The following is a 27,952-nucleotide window of genomic DNA, read 5'->3' as shown; positions in this document are numbered from 1 at the left end:
CGAAATCAGTGCAAAAAATCAAAATGCCAACCCTGCAATTTCAGGCATTTGCGGCGCGACGTCGCCAATTAGATTTGATGACCGTTTTCCACTGGAAAAGCGCTCAAATGTTATAAAACAAAAGTCCAGGTGGGCGTTTTTCGACGCAAAGCGAAAAAGAATGTTAAAAATGTCATGCGAATTGTGCGACTTGGCTGTCCCCCACCCAAAAGGCGGTGGCAATCCAATTCTGGATCATGAAACTGCAATTTGCATGTCTGTCTGGCCGTGTCCTGAACCTGTACTTGCAACTGCAACACCACCCACCCACTCGGTTAAGTAATTGCCCTGCCGGAAAATGGTCAAGCAACAAGTTGAGGTAATTATTGGGAATATTCGCATGGGCGGTCGCCTTTTGGGTAAATGCAGCTTACCCTTCCGCCTTCGGCTCTGCATTTGTTTGTAAACAAAGGCCCTAACCCTGGCCAAAGGATGGGTGTACCACTCAAACGCATTGGAAGTCCATTTACTCGGAGCGGAGACAACGCAGGCGCATTTGTAATTTCCTTCCTTAACTGTTATACCAGGGTTTCCCCTGTGGAAAGTCCTTTTTGGGAAATGGTCATCAAGGAAATACTTTGGAGTGCTTAGAAACTGATCCTAATCCAAGGAGTCTTAAGCTGTTGGCTATACTATCATTATCCTAAAAAGATATCTGTGAATGAAAGTGATTTTGGGTTTAAATTCTAACTTCTGCAAGGCGTTCATTCATTAAATGGCCAATCAATCCATGAAAACATAAAGCCAAGAACCGCATATTCCTAAGTTTTTCTATATAACTTTACCAATTATTTAAACTTTTATGACATTTACCATTAACGACTACATTTTCAAAGATAAATTTCATTTCTTAAGCACAGACATTTAAGACATTTACTTAAGACCAGCGAATAAAAGCTGTTCATTGTTTTTATGCTGATGTCACCCAACAAGAGTCACTTACAGACATAAATATTTTTCTATTCCGGGTGTTAAAGGTAACGAAATTTATCTAAACTTGCTAAAAGGGTGTTATTAAGAAGTAGAAGTCATTTTTAGAGCCTGAAGGAAAATGAACTCTGTAACTCTTTATCTAAATTCTGATTAATTTCATTCTTAAAAATCAAAAAAAATTAATATTCAGCACTCTTAAACTTACTAATAATAATATCTTCCCCTACTAATTCCTAAAAAAAGTACAGTTCTGGCCCAATTAAGCCCCCGAAATCAAAGCAACTAAATGACCACTTCAACTTTCGCCCCTGCCACACATTATTTTTTGGCTAATTAATAGGCCGAATGCTAATGGAATTTTCCCTTGGAAAAGGTAAACTGGTCAATCGCTCAAGAAATTATCATTAGTTGGACTGTCAGTGAAATGCGTCGAGTGAAGGCAAACGAATTTATTTGATTTGGACCCAAGGTTCCCTTGACAAATATTGAAAAAGCGTAATTAGCGCAGGACACATAATAATGCACTCTAGTGATTAATTAGCCAGGAAAAACGATTTCCTATTGGTAAGGAATCATTGAGCCAAAGAACTTTCCAGCCAAATTAACTTTCAAATTCCCAGCACGGAGTTATCATAAAAGTTGGGAGTGAAAAAGACCAAATTTGCAATCAAATTGGAAGAGCCAAAGCTAAAGCCAACTGACCATTTCGGGTTTATTGGGTGCACAAATATTGAAAAGAAATTTGCGCTAAACGCCTCGAATTGCCAAGGCTGATAGCCACACGTATCGAAATGGCAATAAATGCAAATGAAAAGCTATAAACACGATATCCAGGCCTACGGCTGTCCACTTTTAACCCTCTCTCTCTCTCGAGAGAGCTCTCTAAAGGGTTATGGTTATGGACCACTCAATGGGTTAACCAAAAAGCATTTTCAATAAATACCAATTATGATGGGCACAGCCTATTGACCATTTAGCCGGGGATTTGACTTTGGCAGTTTCGATTTGAGCATGCGAATTATTTCCTTTTTGTGTTTTTGGGGGGTTGCAACATATGGCCCTTTTCAGGTGGGTCATTCCATGGCCCATTTACGGAATTATGCCATGGCATAAAAATTTGATGAGCTTCAACTTCACAAATGCCTGGATCCCAGTGAAAAGTTTGAAGTCCACGACGAGACCGGGGAATTTCCATGCTTCGAAATTGCGTGGCTCCTTACGCAAGTTGGAAAACTACTCACCCCACATCCTGTCATTCCCCCTGAACTCCATCTATTTTCTATCCAAATTATCAGTTGGCCAGTTGGCTCCAACATTGCATGTCTTGGCATACGTGGGCCATGAAAAATTCATGGTTCTGCCTTCATTGTACTGCCACATAATTAGACTGCGGCTGCCAAAAAATAGAGCTTGTCCTGCCACCATGATTGCGGTTAGATACCTTGGAAAAGAAATTCTCTAGATAAAGAACGCTTAGTGGAGTATAATTTTTAAGACATCTTAAAGTTATTTTATGATTTTAAATTGTAATCAAATACAACATATTAACATGTTGTTGTTATAGAAATTTCTTTTCTGCTTAGAATGAGGAGCCAATTTACTTCATTAATAATTATTTAACCAGTTGAACAAGTTTTTAAAATCCTAAAAAACAATTATACATTATTCTTTAGGATTATTAGCAGAGAAACTATTCTTAGATTAAATAATACATATATAAATAGTTAAATAATCAGTAAAAAAAACAGAAAAGTTAATATAGTATTATTTATAACCATATTATTTACGTTGTTTTCTTGGACTTCAATTTTAAAAAAGAATAATTTATTTAAACTGAAATTAAGTTTTTAAGTATTAATATGTTGAAATGTAAAAATATTTCTTAATTGACAAATATTTATACATTTTTATTTTCTAAAAATATCCCTCAAATGGAAACTGATTAATTTTTAAGGAATTAATAAATTGAAATGAGAATATATATAATATAAACATAATCCTATATTTAGAATTTAGAAAATTTATATTTTCCTTATCATTAAATACGAATGAATAATATTAGGGGTTCCTGTTGAACAAATTCAAAGATATTAAAAACATAATACAGTATAATTTGCTTAGCTGCCTCGATACTTAGCTGCATCGTCAAGATAGCTGCCTGATATTTTCATTTTTCTGCATCATGGTCACTTTAGTACGAAAATAATTACGTTTGGTGCACCCAACTTAGCAGCCTTCTGCAATTAAGCGCCTCATATCGGAATTTTTGATGGTTTTCTATGAAAATCATGTAAGTTAGCTGCGCCATCTATTGAGAGCGAAGCAAATTTTCTTAAATAATTTGTATAAAGTAAGGCAACTCGTGCAATTTGAATTTCTGCATTTCTGCATTTCATATGTTTTAATATTTTGTTAACAATAATTTAGACATTGAAATGAAAATATAATTTGGCTAAAAAAAAAACAAAATTTATATGTACTTTATTTGAGCTATAGGTCAACTTTTTTTTGTTCAAAAATTAAAATTAAGATAGCTGCCTCGAAGTTGCGTGCAAGGTACTCGAGGCAGCTAAGCAAATTATATTGTATTACCTTTAAGTTATAATTCTTAGCGTATACGAACATTAAATTTTAATATTAATAATCATTTACACAATGTACCTAACTATAAAGAAAGTACAAAAATCTTTAATATTTCTTAATGTTAATGTATAAAAGTGTTTCTTTTATTATTTAATAAGAAAATAGTTAAGAAACGAATAAGTAAACTGGATAAGAATTCGACTTTCTTTAATTGTAGTTTCATTTGATTAAGATCCAAGCCAAGGTCGCATATACTCCTTTAACCCATTCACTGCCAGGTATTCAAATGGGGCACCTGTCCAGCGGGGGGCGATTAGCTTTGTCTATTGGCCGCTGTCCCAAGTCCAATAGATGTGGTCTATAAAAAACAATGCGGCAATCGTTTGATTTACCCGCCAAGATTGCGTTCGTTCCAGGTCCTGAAATTTGCGCGCTTATCACTTTAATGTCGATTGCCCAGCACCACCCAGCACCACCCAGCACCACCCACCACCCTAAAACCTCCAAGAGGGCCAAAGGGGTCGTTTCGCGTAAAGGTCATTGTGTTATTAGTGCCACTGTACCGCAACTAACGTAATAGCAGAACAATTTATATTATTAATGCCTCGTATGTGGGTTTTGGCAGGGGGACTGTGCTACTGCTGGAAAATTCCTACGACTTATCTAAAAATATATAAATTTTTTTGTATTTTTAAGTTCTTGGATTTGCTATTAACTCGAGTTAATGAGGATGAAGGATTTCTTTGACGCATGCTGGCAATGTGTTAAAAATAAAAGGCTCGTCACGGCAGCTAATTGAAGGCTGGAAGGTTGGAAAGCACTTCCCGCCCCCTTTGAAGGCCTTTTCAGCCGCGGGTGTACTTAGCAAATTGCTTGTCCTCTGTTGCATAGTAAATGGAATGCAAACACAAGGGTGCCCCATGAACCGAGTACACACCGAACTTGGACTCCATTTCCTTTTTTTTTTTTGCGCTGCTAAAGAGGTCAGTATTACAAATAGAGCACCTCCGAAATGACCCTTCCATCCGGTAATTTCTGGCCTTTGTGCGATTGACACACGCATGTCAGGCCCCATTACCGGATCTCCATCAGGCATTACCTCCCGATTGTCCCTTGTACGGGGGATAGCCTTTTCCTTTTCGAAATTGCGCATTTTTGGTTTTCCTTGCACCTGACGCACCACCCACCACCCACCAAGCCAGCGCGAACAAAAAAGACACACGCCCACCCATCAGAAAAGATAATTTACCAGTCCGTCGGCCATATCGATCGTGTGAAGCTCGCAACGCTTTTCCGTTACTCCTTCCCGAATTGCGTGCCGTGATGTCCAATTTTCCCGCAGAGTGGACAAACGAAACCGCAAATGGAAAAGCTAAACCAACTATTTCGGCCGCCCAGGGAGGCGGGGCAATAACTATCGGGTCTGAGGTGGCCAACATGTGTGCCGCACACATGAATTATTAATTGACAATTGCCGAAAATGTCCATTAACCAGTCGAGAAAATGGTCGAGGAGAACAACGAGCTGGTGGGGTGGTTTGCTGGCCGGGAAAATTTCAATTTCTGGCTAATGAAAATTATGGCAAAACGGGGTTAGTTTTTCCGTCCACTGGCAGGTGTTTTCATTTCTTTGAATGCCCTTGAAGGGAGTTCATCGGATGGTGGATCGTATTTACATGGGAATGATGTTCTATTAAGTAACTAAATATTGAAAATACTAAAATGTAAGTTTAAAAAAGTTTTAGGTATATAAGAAAGAATGATGACTATATAAAAGAACGTAAGGATAATAAATCTGTTTAAGCTTTAGATAAAATCATAAAAAAATAAAGCTTGTAGTCTTGGGTATTAGTTTATACGAATTGAATTGCCTTAAAGTATCACTAAAAAAGCAATTTAAGTTCAAACTAGTTAATATTAACTACGTTATTGAGATATTAAGCCTTAAGTTTTTAGTATATATTACGAACATTAAGTATTAAGATTATTAATAACTATAAAGCAAGTAAGATACTGCAGTTCTAAGTGGACTTAAACTGGAAGCTGGAACTGTTAATACCCATTTCCCCTTAAAGGGTATTCAAACTTCGAAGCTCCCAACGAAAACTAAACCCATGTACAGTTGCAAATTACCACTTCCTGTAGCCATCGCTACACTGCACTGTCATTCCCTGAACATGCCTAATTGACCGACTTCATGTGGCACGCTCTATTGGCCAAATGATCGCCGAATGGCCGAAATGAGTTATCTATCAGTTCGGCATCAGAATTAAACTCGGAAATTTAGATGACAATTATTTTTAGATTTCCAAAGTAGACCTCAAAAACGTTGAGCACACAACGAAAACGAGGCATTATATAATAAATCTTCAAACTGGCATTACAATAGCTCTGCCACTGCCGAAACAGCTGAACCAACATTAAGAGTTGGCCAACTGTATAGCCGGTTTTTTGAGTAAAAGAGAGCGAGAGAGCGAGAGCCACATTTTACATTTTACTGACGTGTCATTCAACTCGATCGAGAAGCCGAGATCCAGAGAATCTTCGAGTTTCCATACAGAGAGAACAGGTGAGTAGAGAGAGTTGACTTGGAACTGAAAAACAAAGTTACCTGAGCGAAGCGAATGATTATTTAGAACTCCGAAGTAAAAACACTTCTCAGCTCTTCTTGTGGAGGTTTTAGCCAGTTTACGTTGATAGCCGGCTAGAGCAGGGTCAAGTTCAGAAGCCTCTGTATTTTGCCACGAAGATGATGCGGATTTTGGTGACACTGCTACTGGCAGCATTCCACTCGGTTCCCTCTACATGGGCCATATCCTGCACTGGCTGTGTGGATCTCGATGAGTTGAACTTCCAGAAGACAGTCGAACGTTTTCCCTATGCTCTTGTGAAGTTTGATATTGCTTTTCCCTATGGGGAAAAACATGAGGCCTTTGCTGCCTTCTCGAAGTCAGCCCATAGGGTGACCAAGGATCTTCTAATAGCCACTGTGGGTATCAAGGACTATGGAGAACTGGAGAATAAGGTGAGTCTTAAAAGACATAAAAAGTGCAGACCATTAGAAAATTTGTTACGATTTCCTGGTTTTCTTTTTTTAATGTTTAACTTTTATGTGAATTTTTAAGCACTGACGTCAGCTGTGGAAATCCACGAGGCTTAAAGTTAATAATTTTCACACTTTGGAATCATTACTTTTCTGTGAATAATTAACTTTCAGCTGCTGTTGCTGCGTTCTATTTTATATCAAAAAAACTTAGTTGTGGCTTTTAGTTATTTGAGATTTAATGTTAAAAGTGTAAAAAGAGTGATTTCGATGTAAAATTTATAATAAATAAATATAATTTAAATCTTTTCCAGGCCCTTGGCGACCGTTACAAAGTAGACGACAAGAATTTCCCTGCCATCTTCCTGTTCAAAGGCAATGCCGAGGAGTACATTCCCCTACCAAGCCACATGGACGTTACCCTGGACAACTTGAAGGCCTTCGTCAGTGGCAATACCCCCCTGTATATAGGACCCGATGGCTGCCTCAAGGAGTACAGTGATGCCCTCAGGAACTACGCCAATCTTCCCGACGAGGAGCAACTGAAACTCATTGAGAAGTTGGAAGCCAAACAGGAGCAGCTGGCCAGTCCCGAGGAGAAGCAGAGCGCCAAGGCCTATCTGATTTACATGAACAAGATCCATGAGCTGGGATATGGATTCCTGGAGGAGGAGAACAAGCGTCTTCAGCGTCTCAAGGCAGGAAAGGTGTCGGCGGCCAAGAAAGAGGAGCTACTCAGGAAGCTTAACATCCTGGAGGCTTTCAGAGTTCACAAGGTCACCAAGGCTAAAGGCGAAAAGCAGGAGCTGTGAGCCTGCCAAACTTAGTTAATTTTGTAAAATATTAGCATCATTCATGATATTTATAAGTCTCGAAAATGGGCAGTTAATTGTTAATGTAAAATAAATCTTAAACTAAAAGTAAATGGCAGATACTTTTCCATCTACAGGTACAAATTGTTGGTATGTCAGGAGAATGAAAGAAAATTTTTTATGTTAAAAGAAATTGACAATCTTAGGTAAGCTTATTTATGATAAAGAGAAATGTCACATTTTAAAGGACTTCAAACGGCTGATAAAATATTTATCCATTTATATCTATATCATATAGTTAAGTCTTATTAAAAATATTGTTCGAATAAAGTTTGATATAAACCGTTAACATATATTTATTATTTCTCTAATACAGAATTAGCTATAAATGTTGGAAATGTTTCTCTAAGAAACTGAAGGAAGAAACTGAGTCCTCTCTTTTATTTTGTCTCTTAATCCTGGATCCTTTAAGAAACAGTTCTACTCTATATTGTTATGGTAATGAACACAATCAAGAAACCACAAAAACGTTACAAAACATGCGAGTACTCGTATGAGTCAAATACTGATCACAGATCAAAGTTCTGGTAAAGAAAAGAGCAATTTCCATTCATGACTATATCTATATCACTACAAAATATTGCACTTCTTATATTGAGTTTATAACTTATTACTACCTACCTAACCTAGGACTTCCTCTCTTTAACCTTGTCCCTTATTCGTGGATCGTTTAAGACCCAATTCTCCTGCATATTTGAGCCCAATTACCAAATACTGATGTCTTATCAGAGCTCTAAGCAACACAAAAATGATTTTTTATATATTTAATAACAATTTTTAAGTATTTTTTAATGATTCAAAGTAAATCCTCTACCAGGCGGGCATAAATGTTGACAAAGAACTGCGTCCTGCCATCGAAAATAAAATCTAGGCAGACTAAGTAATCTCCCGATGGAACTGGAAGAGGAAGCGATATTTTGTGAAAATCACTTACCACCTGCAAGCCCTGAAAGACAACAGCTTTAAGTTATTATAATAAGAAGATTGTGAGTTAAAAAACAATAAAGTTACCACATAAGGACAAGAATGGTTCAAGGTAGACACATCCATGATAACATTATAGAACATCTTGATGACGGGATTATGACGCTTTCGCAAAAAGAGGCAAGCATCGATGGTGATATTGTACAGAAATGGCTTATAGCCATTGGCCCTTTTCAGCAACGCAAATCCGAGGGATACATTCCTGGCAGGATGCAGAAATGTTGCATTTATATTCAAGCTGGTTTTGTTCCGAGAATAGGCCTTTAGCCGACAGTAATGGAAAACTGCCCAGGACTTGTTGTACGAATGACAGACGACATTTGTCATTTTAACAAAGGTTGATTGCTAAAAAGGAATTTAAAGGGATATTAAGTTTAAAACAGCTACCACTCTTACTCACGGTGTAAAGTAAAAAAGCCAGTGGAACGAATAAACCCAGTAATATAAACCTAGAGCTCATGGCTGTTAAGTCCGAACAACAAAGGAAGACTGCAAATACGGATTGATTATTTTTGGCTATAGTAAAAACGTTTTAATTTGAAAGGCAGATTGATTTTTAATAGGGCTAGACCTTTCCTACAATTATTTTCAAACTCTTTTATTGAATTAAATTTATACTACATTTTTGGCCCACATTTATTTTTCAAAACAATCGACAAATTTGCTTATAGTAATAATCAATATGCTATACATTTTACAAAAAAAAACTACAAATTAGTTCTTACCAAAAAATCTCACTTAAATAATAAAAATATAATAATTCTAAATAAAAGTTAAAAGTTTAAGTAAATTTCACAAGTAGGCGAGTAAGACATATAAGTCCGATAAGATTTTTTTTAATTTAAACCTAAAATTGATGTTTAAATTACTAAATGTTTTTGATGATTTGTTAAAAGAAGGGTTTTTTAAAAAGGTATTTATTTATTTATCTGAGACTGACAGTTAGTTAAAACTAAGAGCTAACATCTAAGGTCTAAGGTCAAGGCTTCTGCTCGCAACTATATTTAGTTTATGGCTTGGTTAATAGTTAAAATATGAATTCATATATATAATATGATATATATAGATTAACACAAGGGCTTACTTATTACATTTTATTTACACATTATTTCTACTTGCAAGATGATATGGGAGTTTATTTATGATTTAAGGTCTTTAGGGAGTTTTTAGGGACCGGTTGTCATTTTGAGTATTTCTTGTTACCAGTCTGATGTACCTAGTTGTGACTGTTTTCCTTGTAGGAATGATTTAAAAAAAATGAAATATGTTGATAGGGTTTAGGTGTAGGTTAAGGGGAATTGGCACCACGTTTGGCTGTATTGTCAGCTTTATCATTCCCGGTAATTCCCCGTGACTGTGCACCCAAATAAGCTTAATTTTAGGGATATTTAAATAAAAGTTACTAATAGCAAAAACAATCTTTCCTGCTACCTCTAGTAATATAAGCTTATAATGAACGGTTAACTGATAGATCTGAAAAAACAATTGCAAATATATATTCATTTTTTGCGCAGTATTAGGTTGAATAATTTGTTGTTTATTTGCTATACCTTTGGCTCTTTCATTACAAAACAATTAAAAATATGAATTACTTGCACATGTTTTTAATGAAAAATCTCCGCAAATTGTGGGCGTTCAAATGAGCGCTGCTAGCATGCCCAAATCAAGTATTTATATATATATATATACTTTCTATCTATATACTTATAAAGTTGAACTCGCGATCTGTTACTTGTGATAAACATTGCAATGAAGACATTTTACATTAATAGTAATAGATGTTGTACATAAAAACTATATTTAGACTTTAGACAGCCTTTCAGCATTTCTGTTACTTCAGCTAATTACATGGTCAGCCCCACGTATTATTCCAGGTATATTTTAGTTCATTAATTTATATTTCAGCTTATTTAAGCTTAACTTGTTTCGCGAATATTTTCTTTTTCAGCCGAAAAGTATGATAATTGTTTAAGTTTTGTTGCTTAATTTACAGACAACGTTTATCAGCTGTAGAAAAGGTGTCTCCAGGAAAAGCAATTGGACTTTTTTAATTAGGTGTTTCTGTGTCAGCTGCCAAGAAGTAAATTCTTCAGATTAATAACTTTAAGCAACCTTATTAGGAACCGAAATTACTGCAATATAAAAACCAAATTGTATGTAATATCAGTGAGCAACTTTAGACAAAACATGTATACAAAATTACAAATATAATTGATAATTCAAAAATAAATATAACAAAGTGATTTAGTTAATAATACGCTATTTGCAAAAATAGTTCTCTGAACAATCATAACTATTTTCCAAAGTGATTTTTGCTATAAACCCAGAAGAGTTACTAAACACACAGTTTATACTAAAAAAGAAAAATATGTATAAAAATATGACATATATTATTATTTTTTGTACAAACTAAAACTAACGAATGCTGTTTTGTGACTTACAAATTTATATCTTTATTCTATTACTCTTAATCTTTGGTAGTATATTCACGTACATATAGTAAGCCAACGATCAGCTTGTCAATCGGCTGACTTTTCTAATGCTAAACTAAACAACCCATTTGTCATTTTAACGAAGGTTGTCTCCCACAAAAAATGTGCTAGGTGTTACATTGTTTTTAAAATAAAGTATCTTGAAAAGCCATTAGCAAATAACATGGGGGAACGTGGCTAATAAACATGAGCAAAGAGCGATAAATATGGTTAAATTTATATTAAGTAGCTAAACTGCATCACTTTGGTTTTGGTAGATTGATTTTTAATAAAGCTAAACTAAACGTTATATTTTTTTAAGCTCTTAGATTATAAAAAATATTTATATATATTTTTTTGATAAGCGAGGTCAAATCTGGCAAACAATTAACAAACTTTCTGAAGCACGAAACATTTTGTTTTCATGCCAAACAGCTATGTCATAGGTGTGCCCTTTAACCTTTTGGAAATACAAATAAAAAAGCTAACAGTACTCCTAAATAATCTTCTATAAAAAGTAAAAAGATACTTGATAAACAGTTTGTAAGAGTCTTAATGCTCGTGCCATTATGGCAATAATACATTACCTCGACCTTACAGTCAGTGAACCCAACCTAACTGTTATCAATCCATAAAATTGTCAAAAGAAGCTTAGGAGAAATAGCATTGCACTAAAGGAATCTCTACCAGATTTACTTTAGATATTGTGCATCTGCTTATTTCCTGAGGAAGTGAAAGCTGCATCTTTGAATATTATCCTTACCTTTTTGTAGGCGTCTTTACGAACGCGCTGCTTACTTTTGTGTTTTAAAACAACGTGTTACTTTTTTTCTTTTTCTTTTTCTTTTTCTTTTTCTTTTTCTTTTTCTTTTTCTTTTTCTTTTTCTTTTTCTTTTTCTTCTTCTTTTTCTTTTTCTTCCTAGCTTAATTTCAACATGTATTGGTGTCATTTGCTGATCGTGCGAAAAGGACACAAATTATGTTCATTACTATGATCTTTATGCAAAAGTAAGGGAGAGGAAAACATTGTGCTTAGTGTGACTGTTTGTTACCATCTAGTGTGACCACCTGCTACAAGTTAATGTAAATGTAACTAGTAAAGAGACAGAGGGAGAGAGGGTTCTGAAACATAACAGTGCCAAGAATGGCCATAAAATCGAAACCAATTAGTAATGTTTCATTTTTGTTTAAATTAATTCATGATTAATTGATGATATCTCAGCCTATGAGTAAAGTTAAAACTTGCAGTAGTACATCCCTTACAAAGCTCTAAGACCTCTTAATGACTGAATGGCACTCACAAAAATCAGCAGATGTCAATCGATATACCAAACAAAAAGGTCTTGCTGTCTCTACTAATTTGTCAGTCTGATAACGGGGCAAATCCTGAAAATAGTTAATAACTAATAATAAGTAATTATCTATTATTAAGTATTAGGAAAAAGTGTTCTGAGGGTAATTTAACCCTATAATGAACGCTTAACTGAAAGAACTGAAAACACTTTTTGCGCAGTATTAGGTTGAGTAGGTTTTCAAATTTAAATATTGTTTATGACGGCATAACATTTTATCAAATCCAAAGTTAGAAAGTATTTAAAATGATAAATTTTTTGCAATTCTGTTAAAGATCAAAATATCAGAAATTTTATAAAAAATGAATTATTTTTAAATAAGAACTTGTACATTTAAAGGACTTTAGCGGTAAGTGGGCGTTGAATTAAAATAACATCCCAAGTATTTTGTTGCCAAAAACTAGATTTGGATATTTATCCTGACCAAGAATATATATTTATAGAATTGGATACACTTTGTTCTGACTCTTACTACAATACAGCCCGTTTTATCCTGACACTTTCCTTCATATCCTAAATATATTCCCCAACTGAACTTGTGTAAACAATAAAAACAATCTGTTTATCCTTAAACCCATATTTTTCATAGTTTTTGTGTTCACTTTGGGCCCCATGATCTAGTTTATTGTATATTGATTGTTGAAGTTTTTTTCATTGAATATTTTCCTTTAAAAATCCTCTTTAAAAGTAAAGTAAACATTGACATGGAACTGCTTCCTACCATCGAATATAAAGTCCAATAATACTCCGTAGTCTCCTGTTGGCAACGGTACAGGAAACACTGCGTGATGATAATCACTAACCACCTGCAAGCCCTACAAATTAAAAAATAAAATTAAACTTTGTTTAAATATAAATAATTCAAAGATCTTGCCTCATAGGGACAGGTGTGGTTCAAAGTAGAAACGTCCTTTATAAAATTATAAAACATCTTGATGACGGGATTGTGTCGCCTTCGCAAGAAAAGGCAGGCATCGATGGTTATATCGAACAGAAATGGCTTATAGCCACTGGCCCTTTTAACCATCTGCAATCTGACAGCTATATTTTTGGCCGGATGAAGAAATGTTGCATTTATATTGCCGCTTGTCTTGTTCCGCGAATAGGCCTTTAGCCGACAATAATGGAAAACGGCCCACGACTTGTTCTGTGATTCACAGACAAGGTTTGTCAATTTGACATAAGGTGCTTCCTGAAAAAGAAGTTTTTGATTATTAATATATATAAAGAAATCACCTTACACCCACAATGCAAATCACAAAAGCAACTGCAAAGAGTACTGCAATTAGCAAATTTTTGGTATTCATGGCAAGTACACCTCTTGAGCTACGATAAACTACTGCGGAGGAGTGATCGATTTTCAATGAAGCCGAGCAGCGTAGCCAAACACACTTTTTATACTAGATCTGAAAAATATTAAAATAATATTAAATATTATACAAATCAATATTATCAAAAACAGATTAATTTTAAGTTGTTGTGTGTTTATAATTCTTTATATTTGTGGCAGCTTTATTTGTTTAGTTAAAAATGACAACACCTCATTTGGCCAACTAGCTGACTTTTTCTTTGCAAAAAGTTCATGTAACTACACATTCATCATTCTTACAAAGGTTGTCAATTGCATTGTTTTGAAAAGCCATTAGCAAAAAACGTGCAAAACCAATTTTATATTTATTTACGCTAGCATAAAGATTAATGGGATAAAAGACAGCGTATTGAAAACAATTTCAAAAGTTTGTCAAATCGAAAATGATTTCATGCATCAGTTCAGCAAGCAATTTAATAATTACTCAGTGTTTAGTTTATTTATAGCTAACTTATTTATGATAGCTAACTTAAGTCAAATATAAATTTAATCGTTAATAAGATTTTTTACTTTTTGCAAATTAAACTAGCTATAGCTGATAGAATGCTCAAGATCCTCTCGATGAATCCTGCCTAAAAGTATGTAACAAAATTCCTCAAATAAAAGTATATGTTAATAGGTTTGAGAGAAAACTAGAGCATACTTTTAAGACAAAATGCATTTTTTATTTTTATATTATATTTGATATACATATAACTCCAAAGAGCTTTATAGAAGGGGAAATAACCCCAACCCCCACATTAAGTGTTATACAAATGCACTTCTCTGTGAGATGGCTAGAGCTGGCTATCTCGCTCGTGCGATCGTGCCACGGCGAATACGAATATAAATATATTCGTGTAGAAATATGGCTGCGTTGGCCGTGCGGTTTTCTCGAATGGTCGATGGCTTTTTTTTAGAGAGGGGGGGAGGTGGGGTGCTTTGGGGGCTTGATAGAGGAAGATCGCGGAGGAGTGGGGAGTTGCTGTTCTTGTTTTTTTATTGTCTGCTGCTGGTGGCGCTGCGTTGTGTGTGTGTTAGTGCATGTATATGTATCTCCAGCTGTATCTGTGACTGCGCTCGTGTCTGTGCGTTTGTGTGTTTGCGTTGTTATCGCTCATTTTCACTTTAATGTAATTTTTTGTGTGCACTCTTTGGAGTTTGCTCTTTTGTGCACACGCTGAGTTGGGGCCGCCATATTTATTTCGATTCGAAAACGGTGCAGTGACAGAAATTCTAGTTGGTTTTGATTGCTAATGGGTCTGTGATGTATTTTTCATATTTTCAAAACAGATTTCAAGTTTTTTTTTAATTTGTGTTCCTCATATTAAAGCTATGAACTTTTTATATTGTCAAAAAGTTTTTGTCTTTTCGCAGTTTTCGGTAACTTTGTGATATTATTATATCTTAAGTATATTATTCCTTCTATTTTTCTTCTAATTTTATACTTTAAACTTCGAATCGTAAGTCCTTATTAAATATCCCATAAAAATTGAATTTTTAGATTTCAAAAATCCCATAGCCTAGAAAATAAAAACAATTCTTTATGAACTCTTCTTAAAAAATATAAAGTCCAAGCTTTTAAAATAAAAAATTAAAAATATAGTCTTACCACAAGCTCTTACAAAATGAAAAGCCTTACTTAGGACACAGCTTTAATGCAAAAAAATATGAAAACAACTAAGTAAGTATAAATAAAAAATGTTATAAACGTTTAAAAGCTAACAAATTTTCTTTCAGTGCAGCAATAAACTCACTAAAAAGATGCGTGCCGTTGTTGTTGTTTCTCTATGCGAAAGTCAATGAACTTTTTCGGTGCTGTCTACGCATTTTTCCCGGCTCCGCTTGTTTGCGATAACTATTTGGGTGCACTTTGTTGTGTATTTTGTACTTTTTTTTGGACAACGGATACAGACACACACACACACACATACGAATACGCACTCCCAGGGGGAGCAAAACTGAAAATGATTTACTTGCGAGGGAAAATAATTTCCTTATCGCCGACACTGCACAAAAAAATCACAATCAGCACCCGCTTTTGGCGATTTTCTTGCCTTCGGTCTTTGAAAATCAAACAACCTTTGACCCGCAGCTCTGCCAATTGGCAAGTAAAAAGCGGAAAACTCAATTGGGAAAATCAGCATTATGCTGGTGATGGCGAAAAATAGAAATTTTCACACACTCGCAACCGCAGATTAAACTGGGATCGGGGTAAAAGTGATGCAAATATTTGGTTTTCCACGCAAGTGCATCTCTCCTTACGAAGATCAATCAATTTTGGAAACCCTTTCTTTGGCCTGGGAAATCAAGAAAATCACCCACGCAGAAATCGAAACCCATACCTTTACCCCCGTCCCTCTAAGTCTTACCCATCTCTTCAAACTGATTATCCATTCACCCCGTTTTATGCACCTGGCAAGTGCGTAGTTTTTCCTTTTTTTAAGGAGTGTGGAAAATGTGCAGACAGGACAATCAGGAGCAGCAATCTGGAGCAAAATGGAAAATTGAGAAATTTATTGTCGCCGGCTAGACGGAAAAGTCATCATCAAGCGCAATGTTGCAGGTCCAGCCAAGTGATCTCCATCTCCATCTCCCACTCCATTTCCAACTCCATCTCGATCTTGGCCATTCCATCCGGCGAGACTACCTGCTGCGAGATTTACGTTTATGCATTTCATTTTGTCGTTTTGTTCGTTCGTTTTTCGATCGTTTTTTTGGCCATAAAACAGGTTCGGGCCAGACTCTTACTTTATCAGCCGCTGCAGATCGCTGCACATTTCCAAATGTGCATCCCAATCCCGACTTTTATTCCCTATCCCCTTCCCCTTCCCCTCTCCTCGATTCCGATCCCAAATTCAATCCCGGTCCCATTACCATTCCCGATCGCTGTCTTTCCCCGTCCGCGATTCAACACGCCTACAAGTTGTCAACCCGAAAAGAGGTTAAAGTGCACTGAGAAAACTATTAAGTGATACAGAATATATAGATTTAAGTATTGTTTAGATCTAACTTTATATCAAAACCTATAATTAATAAGAATTTTGGTATTTGTTAAGTTTTCTAAGCAAGATTTTTGGTCTAAGCTAAAAACTTTATAAAATCATTTTCAGTTCTATAAAGTTCTATAAAACTTAATTCCAGCTTTATGTATTTTGTTCCCTCATATTTATTCGCTTCAACAATTTGCAAAGTAAATAGCCAGAATCCTGTTAACTTTTTCTCCCAGTGCATGAAATCAATCGAAGGAGTTGGGGCAAGGGTTCGCGCCGAGGTCAGGCCCTAAACTTATAGCCATACTCGGCAAATGCACAAAGTGTGTAATCCCCGGCCCCAGCGATACGGAATCTGGTCGGTCCGCCCTGCCGACCGACTGACTTTCGGCCGATGTGATATGTTGGCCATAATGCTGGGCCAAGAAAACCATTTTCACGACTCTCGACTCGACTTTCTGTTGTTGCTGTTGCTTTTTTGCGGCCTCTTTCTTTGGTAGTGTTAGTAGTAGGATTGGGGCTAAAAAAAAACCAGCACAGGTAGTCCGGCTAACAGCTCTAAACCCGATTTTCCTCATCGCGTAATGCGTGGCTTCGAGAAAAATGTTTCATTTTGAGGTTTTTGCTTTCCTCCGGCCTTCTTTGATTGCAGAGTTTTGGGGCAGCTTCTCATGGCTTAATTGGTTACAACAAAAAAAAAAAAGGAGAGGGGCGGGGCAGCGTCTTGGTCGATTGGCGTTTTGGGCCGTCAGCGTCATCGGCCATTGCACCGCATGCAGATGCGTTTTTTGGTGCCCCAAAGTCAATGACTCTTGAGGCATTCGCCGTGGGCCCAAAAGAAACGCTTGACAGATTCACACACCGCTGCATATTATGCAGAGAACCAAAAGTTTACGGCCGTTTATTTAGAGTTTATTCGAGGGGTTTGTGAATATTTTAATTAGTTTTCAAGTCAGTTTATAAAGCAATGTTTGAACTTGTTTGAGGGGTTTTATGTCGATAAAGTTAATATCATTTGGTGGGGCTTAAGAAGTTTTAAACTTAACCCCAAGTTCTTAGAGAGCTCCTGGTTAGAGCAGTTTTTAGAGAGTTACTATAAGAAGATTGCATAACATTCCATTACATAAATTAACTAAATATTAATAGTGCCACTAAATTTAAACATAAACCATTTCTCTTTGTGCAAAAAGTGGTTGGAGAGCTGAAAGCATCGCTTTTAACGCTTTTGAGAAATGCCTGGGAAAGCGGCGAAATGCAAACCGACATAACCGAGCGTCTCGCTGATTGAGATTCATGAGAGATCTGATAGCACCAGCATGGCATTTCCCGCAAAAGGTAGTAGTAATGCAACCCTTTTTCCCAGCCAGGAGAGCCAAGGAGTGCCCTTCCTCCGCTGACCCTCATCTGCTGATGGATCATAATTAATGTCAAATAATTGGCGGAAATTTGTTTGCCATTTAATTGTTGGACTTTCACCACTCTCGCGGCACACTTTGCCCCCGCCGCCCCTTGGCATTTCCAATTTATTTTCACAATTTCTCAATCAATTCCCTTAAATTGAGGAAGATGCGGGCGCGGGCCAGCTAAATTGTTGAATTGCAATTGCAACATTTCGTTTCGTCTTCGAGTTTCCCACTTTTCCGGGGGTCATTGACTCCCATTTCATTCTGGTTTTCTGCTTTTTCGGGAGCGGCGCGAATAAAATAGCTTTTCCGCCATTCCCAACGGAAATCCATAAATAGTGCTTGTGTGGGTGCGTCGTTTTCACCCAAAAAAAAAAAAAAAGAACGAAAGAAAAGCAGCGAGAAATGCATACATGAAAATCCCAAGGCAACCTGCATGTTTCGACCGCGATCGCTATCGGCGATCACCTTTTGTCCTTTGGCCAGGATTCGCGGCGTTCCCACCAAAAGGTTTTCCATTGTTAGCCGTATTTTCTTTTTTTATATCAAAATCCAAATCGAAATCAAGGGAAAGGGAACGGAAAGTCAGGGTCGCAACAATAGGGTCCAAAGAGCCAAAGTCAGAAATCGCTTAAGGTTAACACATCGCAAACAATGAAGGAAAATCAGGGGGAGCGGGACAAGTGTCGCGACCACGACGAGGGTAAGAAAATGGAAAACCTGTTTGTATCATCTTCTGGACAGCCTGTACCTGTGTATCCACGGTCCATGCTGCCAAGCCTAGCCCTATCCTAATTGAGGATGGAGAACGATGCCGCTGAGTCAGCGGCAATTGCTAAAAAAAATAAATAAAAAATAAGAAAAGGAAAAGAGAATCGCCGAGGGATTGGGAAATTGGAATTGGGATCCTGAGAGCTGCAAGATCGCGTAAGCACCTCGGATCGAACAATTAACAACTGCAGGTCTGCAGGTGCCGTAGACAAACAGCAAAAGTCACATACTCCAAGCCAGACGGCGCACAATGGCCACAAAAGTCAGTAGGAAAACATTAGCCAAAGGCAGAGGTAAAGGAAGAGAAAGAGAAAGAGGAAAATGGGGGCGGGGGAAAAGGTCCGATGGCAACACACAATTCAGGGAAGAAGAAAACGCACGGCGACGGGACATGCGAGTGCACATTTTCGTCTATAAAATTTATTCGCATTAATCGCCGTCAGAGATAAAAAATTAACGAAAAGAATGGCCAAGGACGTGGACGTTAGGGCAGAGGGACCGATCTAGGGGTAGGGGTCAGGGATATCTACTCCTGGGATGATAAGGCAACATTGACACCTTGGCCAGGCAGGCGGCAGGGCAGGTAGAACCTGCGATAGTCAGGGCATCCTGCGTCTGCTCCAGCGATTGCGTGAGTCGTCTTTTTGGGCAGGGCTGCGGCCTAAAGAGCAACAAATTTGCAGTCTGACAAGGCCTTAAACCTAAGACCTTAGTCCTTGGGTTACAGGATATGACAATGGCAGGACTGTACCAAGAATAATATGAAAATTAATTGAAATGAATTTATGATGTTTTACAAGAATGAGAATCTTAGTTTTATTTCTTTTTGAGGACTTAATTAGCTAATTTGACTTACTTGTTGCTGAAAAACTTGGAAGTTTGTTTTTGAAATCTTAAATTAAGAATCTTAAGAATCTTGAGAAACATTCTTATTGAGCAGCGTTATAATAAATAATTAAATATTAAACATTAATGAACTTAAAATATTAGGTTGTCAAAAAAAAAGTCTTGCGGTATTTTCGCTGGTTGGCTCTGAAAGCGTAGTTCTTGTTTTATTCGTCGCATCAGATTATACTATACCTTTTTGGAAAGCTCATTTCACGCGCTAACACGTGTTTGATTGATTGTCTTTTCTTTTAAGTCTTTCGTGAGTTATAGCGTCGCAATCATGGAGCAAAATAAAGAGAAAATACGGCATATTTTACTGTACTACTACGATAAAGGCAAAAATGCATCTGAAGCCGCCAATAAAATTTATGCAGTTTATGGACCCGATACAGTTTCCATTTCCACCGCACAACGATGGTATCAACGTTTACGTTCTGGTGTAGAGGTGGTCGAAGATGCGCCACGCTCCGAGTTTTTTGGCAATAGGGGAGCGAGCTTCTATGAGAGGGGCATTATGAAGATGGCATCTCGTTGGGAACGCGTCATCGAACAAAACGGCGCATATTTGACTTGAATCGCATTATTGTAACCAATTTTATACCGCAAGACTTTTTTGACAACCTAATATATATAGTATTGGAAGTATAAAGTGTAAGAAATATTATATAAGCATAAGCAGTTTCTATACTATTAAAGGTAATGGTTGAAAATTATACTTTTGTGGTTACTTCTATATCTTAGTACTTCTCTTTCCTTAGTTTAAACACTTAAATATATAATCTTAAATAGCAAAAATATTTTGAAGCTAGATCAAAACAGTTCCTAATTGATCTTAGAATCGGATCAGTAAAGTCTTAAATACATTAAGGGCTTGTGAAATCCTCTTCTTGAAATAAATAAAAGATATTTAAGCTTAGTATAGCTTCCTGTCCATAGACAAGCAAAGTTCTTACATTGTATACTGAGATATATGATAAATAATATAATAATAATAATAATAATGCTGATATACAATCAAGTTACAAATTAAGGTGTAGAACAAACTTGAACTAACCGAAAGCCCCAGCAGCATTGGCTTTTCTCCCTCTTCTGCATCTTAAGTTTTCAGCTTCTTTAAAACAAGGCTTGAAAGTTTTTAGGGATTTGAAAATCAAATAAATAACAATAAATACTTACTTAAAACCAATTACTTAACACTTTTTAAAGAATATTTTTAATAAATATTACGTGATAAGAGAACCCTGAAGCCTTCCTTTAACTTCACCTTAAACTTAGTCCATCATTTTGGCCACTCTTCAGTAATTTGCATTATTGATTTGGATTACAGTGATGACCTCCATTTTGTACGATTTTTCCGGAGTGTGGCCCCGTGTCTATTTCCGTAGTGGGCCTGTCCCACTGCGGTGGTCCTCCAGTGAGTCGGTGGGTGGGTAGATGGGTGGGTGGTTGGTTGGACTGCTGGCAAAGCAGCACCGCAAAGTGGAATGAAGCGTATGCGTGTGTAATTAAGTGCGCAAAAAGACGCAGGAGGCTGTTGGCGAAGGGCGATGGGCGATGGGCGGTGGTGTGGGCGTGTCCGTATATCTGTATTTATGGGACACACACGTACATATGTATGCAAATAGGAAAAGCATGTTGTTGTTGCTGTACTCCTTGAAGGTTGTCGGTGGTGGTGGAGGAGGGTGGGTGAGCACAGAACGGGCAGAGTGGGTGGTGGGGTGATAAAAATGTTGATGTAAATTGCAAAAAGCAGTTTTTATGTCCCATTGCCACATATTTTCCAAGGAGGCGGGGTAGAAAGCTGAAAGCCTGTGAAGTGGTGCAAAATATTATAAATATTCGTTGGGTTGGGGGAGGAGGGCTGTTTTCTCTGTAAGGTGGTGTCTCTTTGTGGGTGGGTGTTTGATAGCCTTGTTTGCTTTGATGTGCCATTGTTTGTTTTAGTTTCGCTGTGTCTTTGAGTATCCCAGGTTTTCCATTATCCAGTCTATAATTGGCACATTACTGCTTAGTGAGAGTTCACAAGGATCCAGAGAGGAGATTTTCACTTTTCAATATTCTTTCTCTGCTTACTAACATTTCCCAGAAAACAGAGAGTTTTCTCAGTGCTTAAGTGCAGCTAATAGGCCATCTTCTTCTCCACTTCTTGCTTTTAGTTCACAGTAAAATTTCCAAGGACTGGAAGACCTGCCCAACACTTTCCCCATAGTGTTGGCCAATATTCAGTAGGCTGTGCTTTTCTTTTAGCTGACAAAATGACAGAAAGGCAAAGGAAAATATTTCTTTTTATCAGAAATGTGACCAAGAAAGTTAGGAAAAAGTTTCGACTTCATTTAATAATTTTCCTAAGGAAACTCCAAGCTATTTGAATGGAAAACTAATAAAAAAAAACGTTGGTCACAAACCAAAGAACTTGAATATCCGTAGATACGATAGTAAGTTAACTAGAAAATATTAAAGAAAACTATAAAAATGGTAAGTTATGTATATAAAGGCCCAAGAAGCCCCCAAAAACACATACGTTCTCCCTCAGTCTTTTCCCACGTCCCTTTCCGTGAAACTAAAGCTACCAAATCGTGTCCAGCCAGAGGTTATGCCTCAGCCTGGCAAAGAGGGTCGCTATACCAATAAGATGCACTACATCAAGAAGCATTTGCTGGACGAGATTAGCAAGAAGAAGTTCGCCTTGGACTTCCTAGAACCAGTGGACACGGAGGTACTCAAGGTTCCCACATACTACAAAACCATAGACACCCCCATGGACGTGGGAACAATATTGAAAAGAGTTCAGAACAATTACTATAGGAATGTGGACGAGGCCGTGGCCGATTTCCAACTTATCATCCACAATTGCTTTGTTTTCAATCAAGAAGGCGACGTGGTCTATCGCAAGGGTCAGAAGATGGAGAAGTTCTTCAAGAAGGTGCTTAAAGGAATGCCAAAGGGACCAGAAGTGCTGTGCAACAAGGATCCCAAGGCGACGGGACCGACGAGGAGCAATCCCACCAATGTCCAAACAGAACGGATGTGCCGGGATGTATTGAAGAAGTTGCAGAATTTGACCAGCCAGTCGGATCCCTCAATTCGTAGTTTCTTCAATGCCAAGTGGGATTTGCTGGCCAAGAAACTGGAGAAGCCCTATTTCAAGACCTTCGATGAGTTTCGATCGCATGTGGATGGGATTTTCATGAAATACCATGACACAGCCAAAAGTATCTACGAAAAGGCCTTCAATCTCCCAGGATCCTGGACTATTTCAGTGAGTTCTGCGAATGGTGGTTCCCCCTTAGCTGATTCAGATCTGGATGAACTAATGAAGGCCGCCCAACTGGCAGAGAGTGGCTTGATGCAGTTCCTCCAGTCGCCGAGTTACGGGAACTTACCAAAGGCCAGGACTGCGGTGGAGGCCTTCTCTGAGACTATAACCAAGGCGAAGGCCAAACTTCAGGCAGCTAAGAAAAGTTCCGTAAAGAAATCAGGTCAAAAACAGAAAGGCAGCCCCAATCAGGAGGAGGAACCAATCGAAGGAGTACGCAAGCCAGCAATGGAGTTGCTCAATAGGCGTGAGGTCGATTCGGTCATGGCGGTGAGGCATGAATCCAGTGATGAAGAGGAACCAACAAAGTTAATTGGCGACTCGGAACAAAGTTCTTTGCAGAAATCGTTCACCAAACTTCCTCAGAATGCCATGGGGGAGATCATTCACATGGTCCAGCAACTGGAAGAGAAATCCCTGAAAGACGATCAGCTATGCATCAATTTGAGGAGCATCGGATCGAGCACAATGGTCATGATGAAACGAGCCGTGCCCAAGGTGTCGCGGGCCTATAACAAGGTGAATGTCAAGGATATGCCGGCCGAGGAACTGCAGGGACTTCGGCGCGACCTGGAAGAGCAACTGTTGAAACTTTCAACTACTCTGAACGACAATCGTCGCCGGGGTAATGCTTCCACGGCTAATGCAAGATTGAATAGCACTAAGACAGCTGCGAGGAAGAAACCATCTAACCCATTGGCGGCCAAATTGAATCCGCCACCGGTCAAGGATAGCGGCCAAGGATTTGGTACAGGTGTGGGTAAATGTCGCAATCTCAGTGACACCAGCGATGACTCCTCTGGCCGGTCCAGTCCTCAATTTCAGCCCCAAGGTGACTCTAATCAGCGGATGAATAAGGACCAGAGTAACATGAATAACAAAAATCCACCGCAAAATGAAAAGTATTTTCAGCCAAACTTTATTCCTGGTAGAGAACTCAAGATCAGCAGCAGCAGCAGCAGCTGTGACTCGCAGCCAAAATCCAAATCGGCCAAGAAGTCTGGCTCTCGTTCCAGCTCCAGCTCCAGTTCAGGCTCCAACTCAAGCTCTGGCTCTGGCTCTGGCTCAAGCTCCAGTTCAAGTTCTAGTTCCAGTTCTGGATCCAGTTCGCGTTCGAGCAGCAGCTCCAGCTCCAGCTCCAGCAGCGGTTCCCGTAAAAAATAAGGAACTGCTTTTTGCCGTAAAAGAAGGACTTTTAAATTTTAACTTTGTATTTTTAACACTTTCATAAAACATTTAACCATTTTAGACATGGTTTTAACTTGGTTTGAGGATTAGAAAACTCACTTATATATGTTAAACTAAGACTCAAATAAATAAAAGAGGAAGTATTAAAAACAAAAAAGGCAATATTTTTGCATTAAATTACATTAAATTTAAAATATTTATGAAATTAAGTATTAAGAAACCTAAAAGAAAGCAGAGTTCGAAGTACAATATTCGCAGGTATTTTTCATATTTGAATAACAATTAAAAATTAACATAAATTTAATTTAATTTCAAATGACATTTGCCTAAAAGTCATTGACACATTCGAAGGACAAAAACCAGCCATGAAAATGGAAAACTACGATCAGAGATCACTGATTCAGAATCAAGAATCTCTGCTTCCTTTGCGACGATCACGTAGCCGGCAAAATTTTCACGAAAAATTATGCAAATTTCCCAACTTTCTCACGATCGCAGGAAGGATGCTCGCAGTACCTGACACCCAGCAGTCCAAATTAGAGCGGAGATCATGCAGATCTGGCAAAGCGCAGCGGAAGGAGTTTTCCACAAGCAAACGAAAATTTGCATAAGATTTTCACTTGGCGAAAAAAAAACAAGGGAAAAGGGTGAGGATGCACTCTCATTTGCATAAGAAAACTCGACTTGCGAAACTGGCAAAAGGACGAAAAACCAAAGATCCAAACGAAAGTGAAAATGGGAAATGAAATAGAAAAGGAAAAGGCCAGAGAGACAGGGGTTAATTACGGGCACAGTGGACGGCGCCTCAGTCACAGCATGCCGACACGCTCGCACACCTGAGTCCTGCCGAGTACCTACGTCCTGGCAGCAGGGGGGTTGAAGAGGGACAGCACTAGCCTGGCTCATTTGCATAAGGTCCACACACACACACACACACACATACACGGAAGATCTGCATGCAATTTACTTGCCCAAAAATTATGTAAATCAAGAATCGTGCAAAAAGGAGACTTTCTCACGCTCCTCGCCGCCTCAACTCCTTCGGCAAATGTCCTGGCCGTGGAGGCATCGCCGCATCCTAAGTGATCGTAGATCTGAGGGGTGCGGTATTTGGGTTTCTGCACACCGGGCAGCAAATCAATTTTGATCGATTTTAATTTAGCCTTCGATTAATTTGGTCATTTGCATATTTAGGGTATGTCTATTCGTATCCTGATTATTATGCAAATTCCTGGGAGAAGATTTACTTGACTTGAGCCTGGAGTAAGCTGATGGACTTTCTTAGGGCAGAAGGGTTTGGGCTTACTTTTTTGCTAGCTGGCTGATTTATGCGAATCTTTAATGGGTAAAATAAGGTTCGGTTATTGTAATTAAAGATAAATACGAGGTAAATTTCTAATGTGAATTATATCTAAAAATTATTCCATAATTTAATAAGAAACGTTTTAATATGAAACGATTTTTGAACTATATATTTTCAATATTATATTCTCAGATATATATTTATGAAGGAAACGGAAAATTAAAAATTAAATTGCTTATCTTTGTTATCTCCGTTAAATCTAATCTTAATCAAATATCCTAGTAAGAAAAACTTAACGACTAGTTAAGCTAATCCCTCTCTCTGCACCCAATATTAACTTAATAAACAAATCTATGAATAATAATCTAGTTTAAAGACTAGTTAAACCTTAACTTTATATACTATACCCCACTCTCTTTCCCCTCTACTATTTTCTTCAGAATTTTGGCACATGATTCGCTGATTAGAGAAACCACTCCCTCCCAGCAAAGCCACCGAAACCCACCCTCCACACAACCCCTAAAACCCCAGAAAACTTGCAAAATCGCCACTGCGATTCGCCAAAAAACCAATCGAAGAGTCTTGCATGTTTGCGAAAACTGCAACTGGCAGCCAATGCCAGGCATTTCCACTCCCTTTTCATTTCACAAGCAACCACCGCTCGCGGCGCAAGGACTTTTCCCCGCAGGAAGTGAACTTTGATGTTGCCACCAAACTGGACTCATACTGCCAACGGTGGACGATAAAAAAATCCGCAAAACGAGGGTTGTCTCTCATAAAGTACTTATCGAAAACACCCCAAAGCACCCTCCCTCCGCTCTGTACTAACACACACATACAAACACACACACGCGTAGTGTGCATTATTAAAAGTGGATTGTGCGTGTGCGAGTGTCTTGTATCTGGCAATTTTGGCAGCAGCAACAACAACAGCAACAACAGCAACGGCAAAGCCAAAACTACGGGCCACATGCAAATTTTTTGTAGCAATCGCTCAGGGGTTGAAAATTCATTTAATGAAGGTTGAAAAAAAAACCGGAAAATAAAGTTAAAGCTGCAGCAGACGTTGCCCAGACGTGGAAGCCTTACTACACTATACATAGATATATATTTTCATATATATATATTTATATCAGCAACCCCCCAGCTGGCCCTTCTGCGATTTTCGACGTTGTTGTTTATGCTAAAAAGCGTTAAAAATGCGACAGGAGCTTCTCTACATTTCCTGCAATATTTTCCTGCTCTACTTTGGCTTTTCGCGTTGCGGTTTCTACAAAGGGGGTGGCCATTTTTTTTTTTTTGCTTCCACCCGAGCATAAACTGTCTTGGAAATAGGCATTTCCCTCCTCCCCTTCCTGTTCATAATAATTGGGAATGTTTTTTTTTGGGAGTTGGTAAGTTTTGAGAGGGAAAATCCATTTAAGTCGATGTCGGATTTGCATTTTTCACAGAGATATCGATTGGAGTTCTTTAAGATTTTGGTGAATCATAGAGAAATATATTCGGAAAAACCAAAAAGAATTAAGCTTTGGTAAAGAGATAAGAAAGGAGATGATAATATGGAATAAAATGGACATGGAGTAAAATTAGAAATGTAGTTTATTAGGTTAATCATTAGGTTTGTGTTAAGTTATGCATAGTAATATTCGAAGATTTTGAACTTATAAAAGTACTTTATGCCGCCCTATATCCGAAGTTCAAGCTTTTCACAAACTGCTGTAAATAAATAAATATTCATAACATTATTTTTTTTTCTATGCGACCAACCGTCTGCATTTAAAAGCAGATATTAAAATGATCGATGCACTCATCTCTCATTCAACAAACAAATTCAATATACGCAAATCCTATATCGCACATCCGCGTGCTGACAGGTCATTCCCTTCCTAGTATTACGCTAGTAACCACGAAGCACCAGTCTTAGTTTTATCTTTATTCTTTAAGCCCATTGAGCCAAGTTTTACCATTTTCTTGGGTGATTAAATGTAAATAAAAATGAACAAATAAATATTAAATAAACAAAATATAGAATATAATAGTTGTAAAGGTAGTTAAAAAGTCTAAACTCTAAGTAAAAAATTTGTTAGCTTTAAACAAAATTGAAAATGATATTGAAAAATAAAGCAAAATTATTGAAAAAATAAATAAATAAAAAAAAAATTATTTTAAGTATTTTAATGCAAATTAGATTGAATTAACAATTTAATTTACATTATAAAGTTAAGCCAAATTTAATATAATTTTAAATTTTTGATAACTTTGTGTGGCTTTTAATTTAAAATTTAGTTAAATCAACTCAAATTATTTATTCAGATTATTATTTATTATATATTTAATATATTTTCCTAACAATTATTATTTTAAATTTATATTTTCAGAGCCCCACTGGAATTTGTACCTTCATTTATAAAAGAATTTAATTAATTTTTATACGATTTGCGATGATGTTTGGTTTAATATTTTCAT

The 27,952-nt window shown here is 37.4% G+C and overlaps 4 protein-coding genes across 4 annotated transcripts; 2 read left to right on the top strand and 2 right to left on the bottom strand.

The window, feature by feature from the left end:
* Positions 1-6,122: 6,122 nt before the first annotated feature.
* On the top strand, positions 6,123-7,758 carry LOC108112053 (protein windbeutel). The gene is made up of 2 exons (XM_017221807.2): positions 6,123-6,579; positions 6,912-7,758. Exons 1-2 carry the CDS (start codon positions 6,304-6,306, stop codon positions 7,407-7,409), a joined length of 774 nt encoding a protein of 257 aa, XP_017077296.1. The 5' UTR covers positions 6,123-6,303; the 3' UTR covers positions 7,410-7,758.
* A 507-nt stretch (positions 7,759-8,265) lies between these two features.
* On the bottom strand, positions 8,266-8,913 carry LOC108111926. The gene is made up of 3 exons (XM_017221568.2): positions 8,854-8,913; positions 8,481-8,798; positions 8,266-8,415 (listed from the first exon to the last, which is right to left on the bottom strand). Exons 1-3 carry the CDS (start codon positions 8,911-8,913, stop codon positions 8,266-8,268), a joined length of 528 nt encoding a protein of 175 aa, XP_017077057.2.
* A 4,031-nt stretch (positions 8,914-12,944) lies between these two features.
* On the bottom strand, positions 12,945-13,587 carry LOC108111923. The gene is made up of 3 exons (XM_017221565.2): positions 13,524-13,587; positions 13,151-13,468; positions 12,945-13,091 (listed from the first exon to the last, which is right to left on the bottom strand). Exons 1-3 carry the CDS (start codon positions 13,581-13,583, stop codon positions 12,945-12,947), a joined length of 525 nt encoding a protein of 174 aa, XP_017077054.1. The 5' UTR covers positions 13,584-13,587.
* An 8,461-nt stretch (positions 13,588-22,048) lies between these two features.
* LOC108111922 (bromodomain testis-specific protein) lies at positions 22,049-24,159 on the top strand. Its single transcript, XM_017221564.2, has 2 exons — positions 22,049-22,154; positions 22,213-24,159. The coding sequence occupies exons 1-2, from the start codon at positions 22,152-22,154 to the stop codon at positions 24,157-24,159; spliced, it is 1,950 nt and encodes a 649-aa protein (XP_017077053.2). The 5' UTR covers positions 22,049-22,151.
* Positions 24,160-27,952: the final 3,793 nt, after the last annotated feature.

This window comes from Drosophila eugracilis, unplaced genomic scaffold, assembly GCF_018153835.1.
Source record: "Drosophila eugracilis isolate 14026-0451.02 unplaced genomic scaffold, ASM1815383v1 contig_90, whole genome shotgun sequence".
NCBI lineage: Eukaryota > Metazoa > Arthropoda > Insecta > Diptera > Drosophilidae > Drosophila > Drosophila eugracilis.
This window is presented reverse-complemented; position numbering and strand designations above follow the sequence as displayed.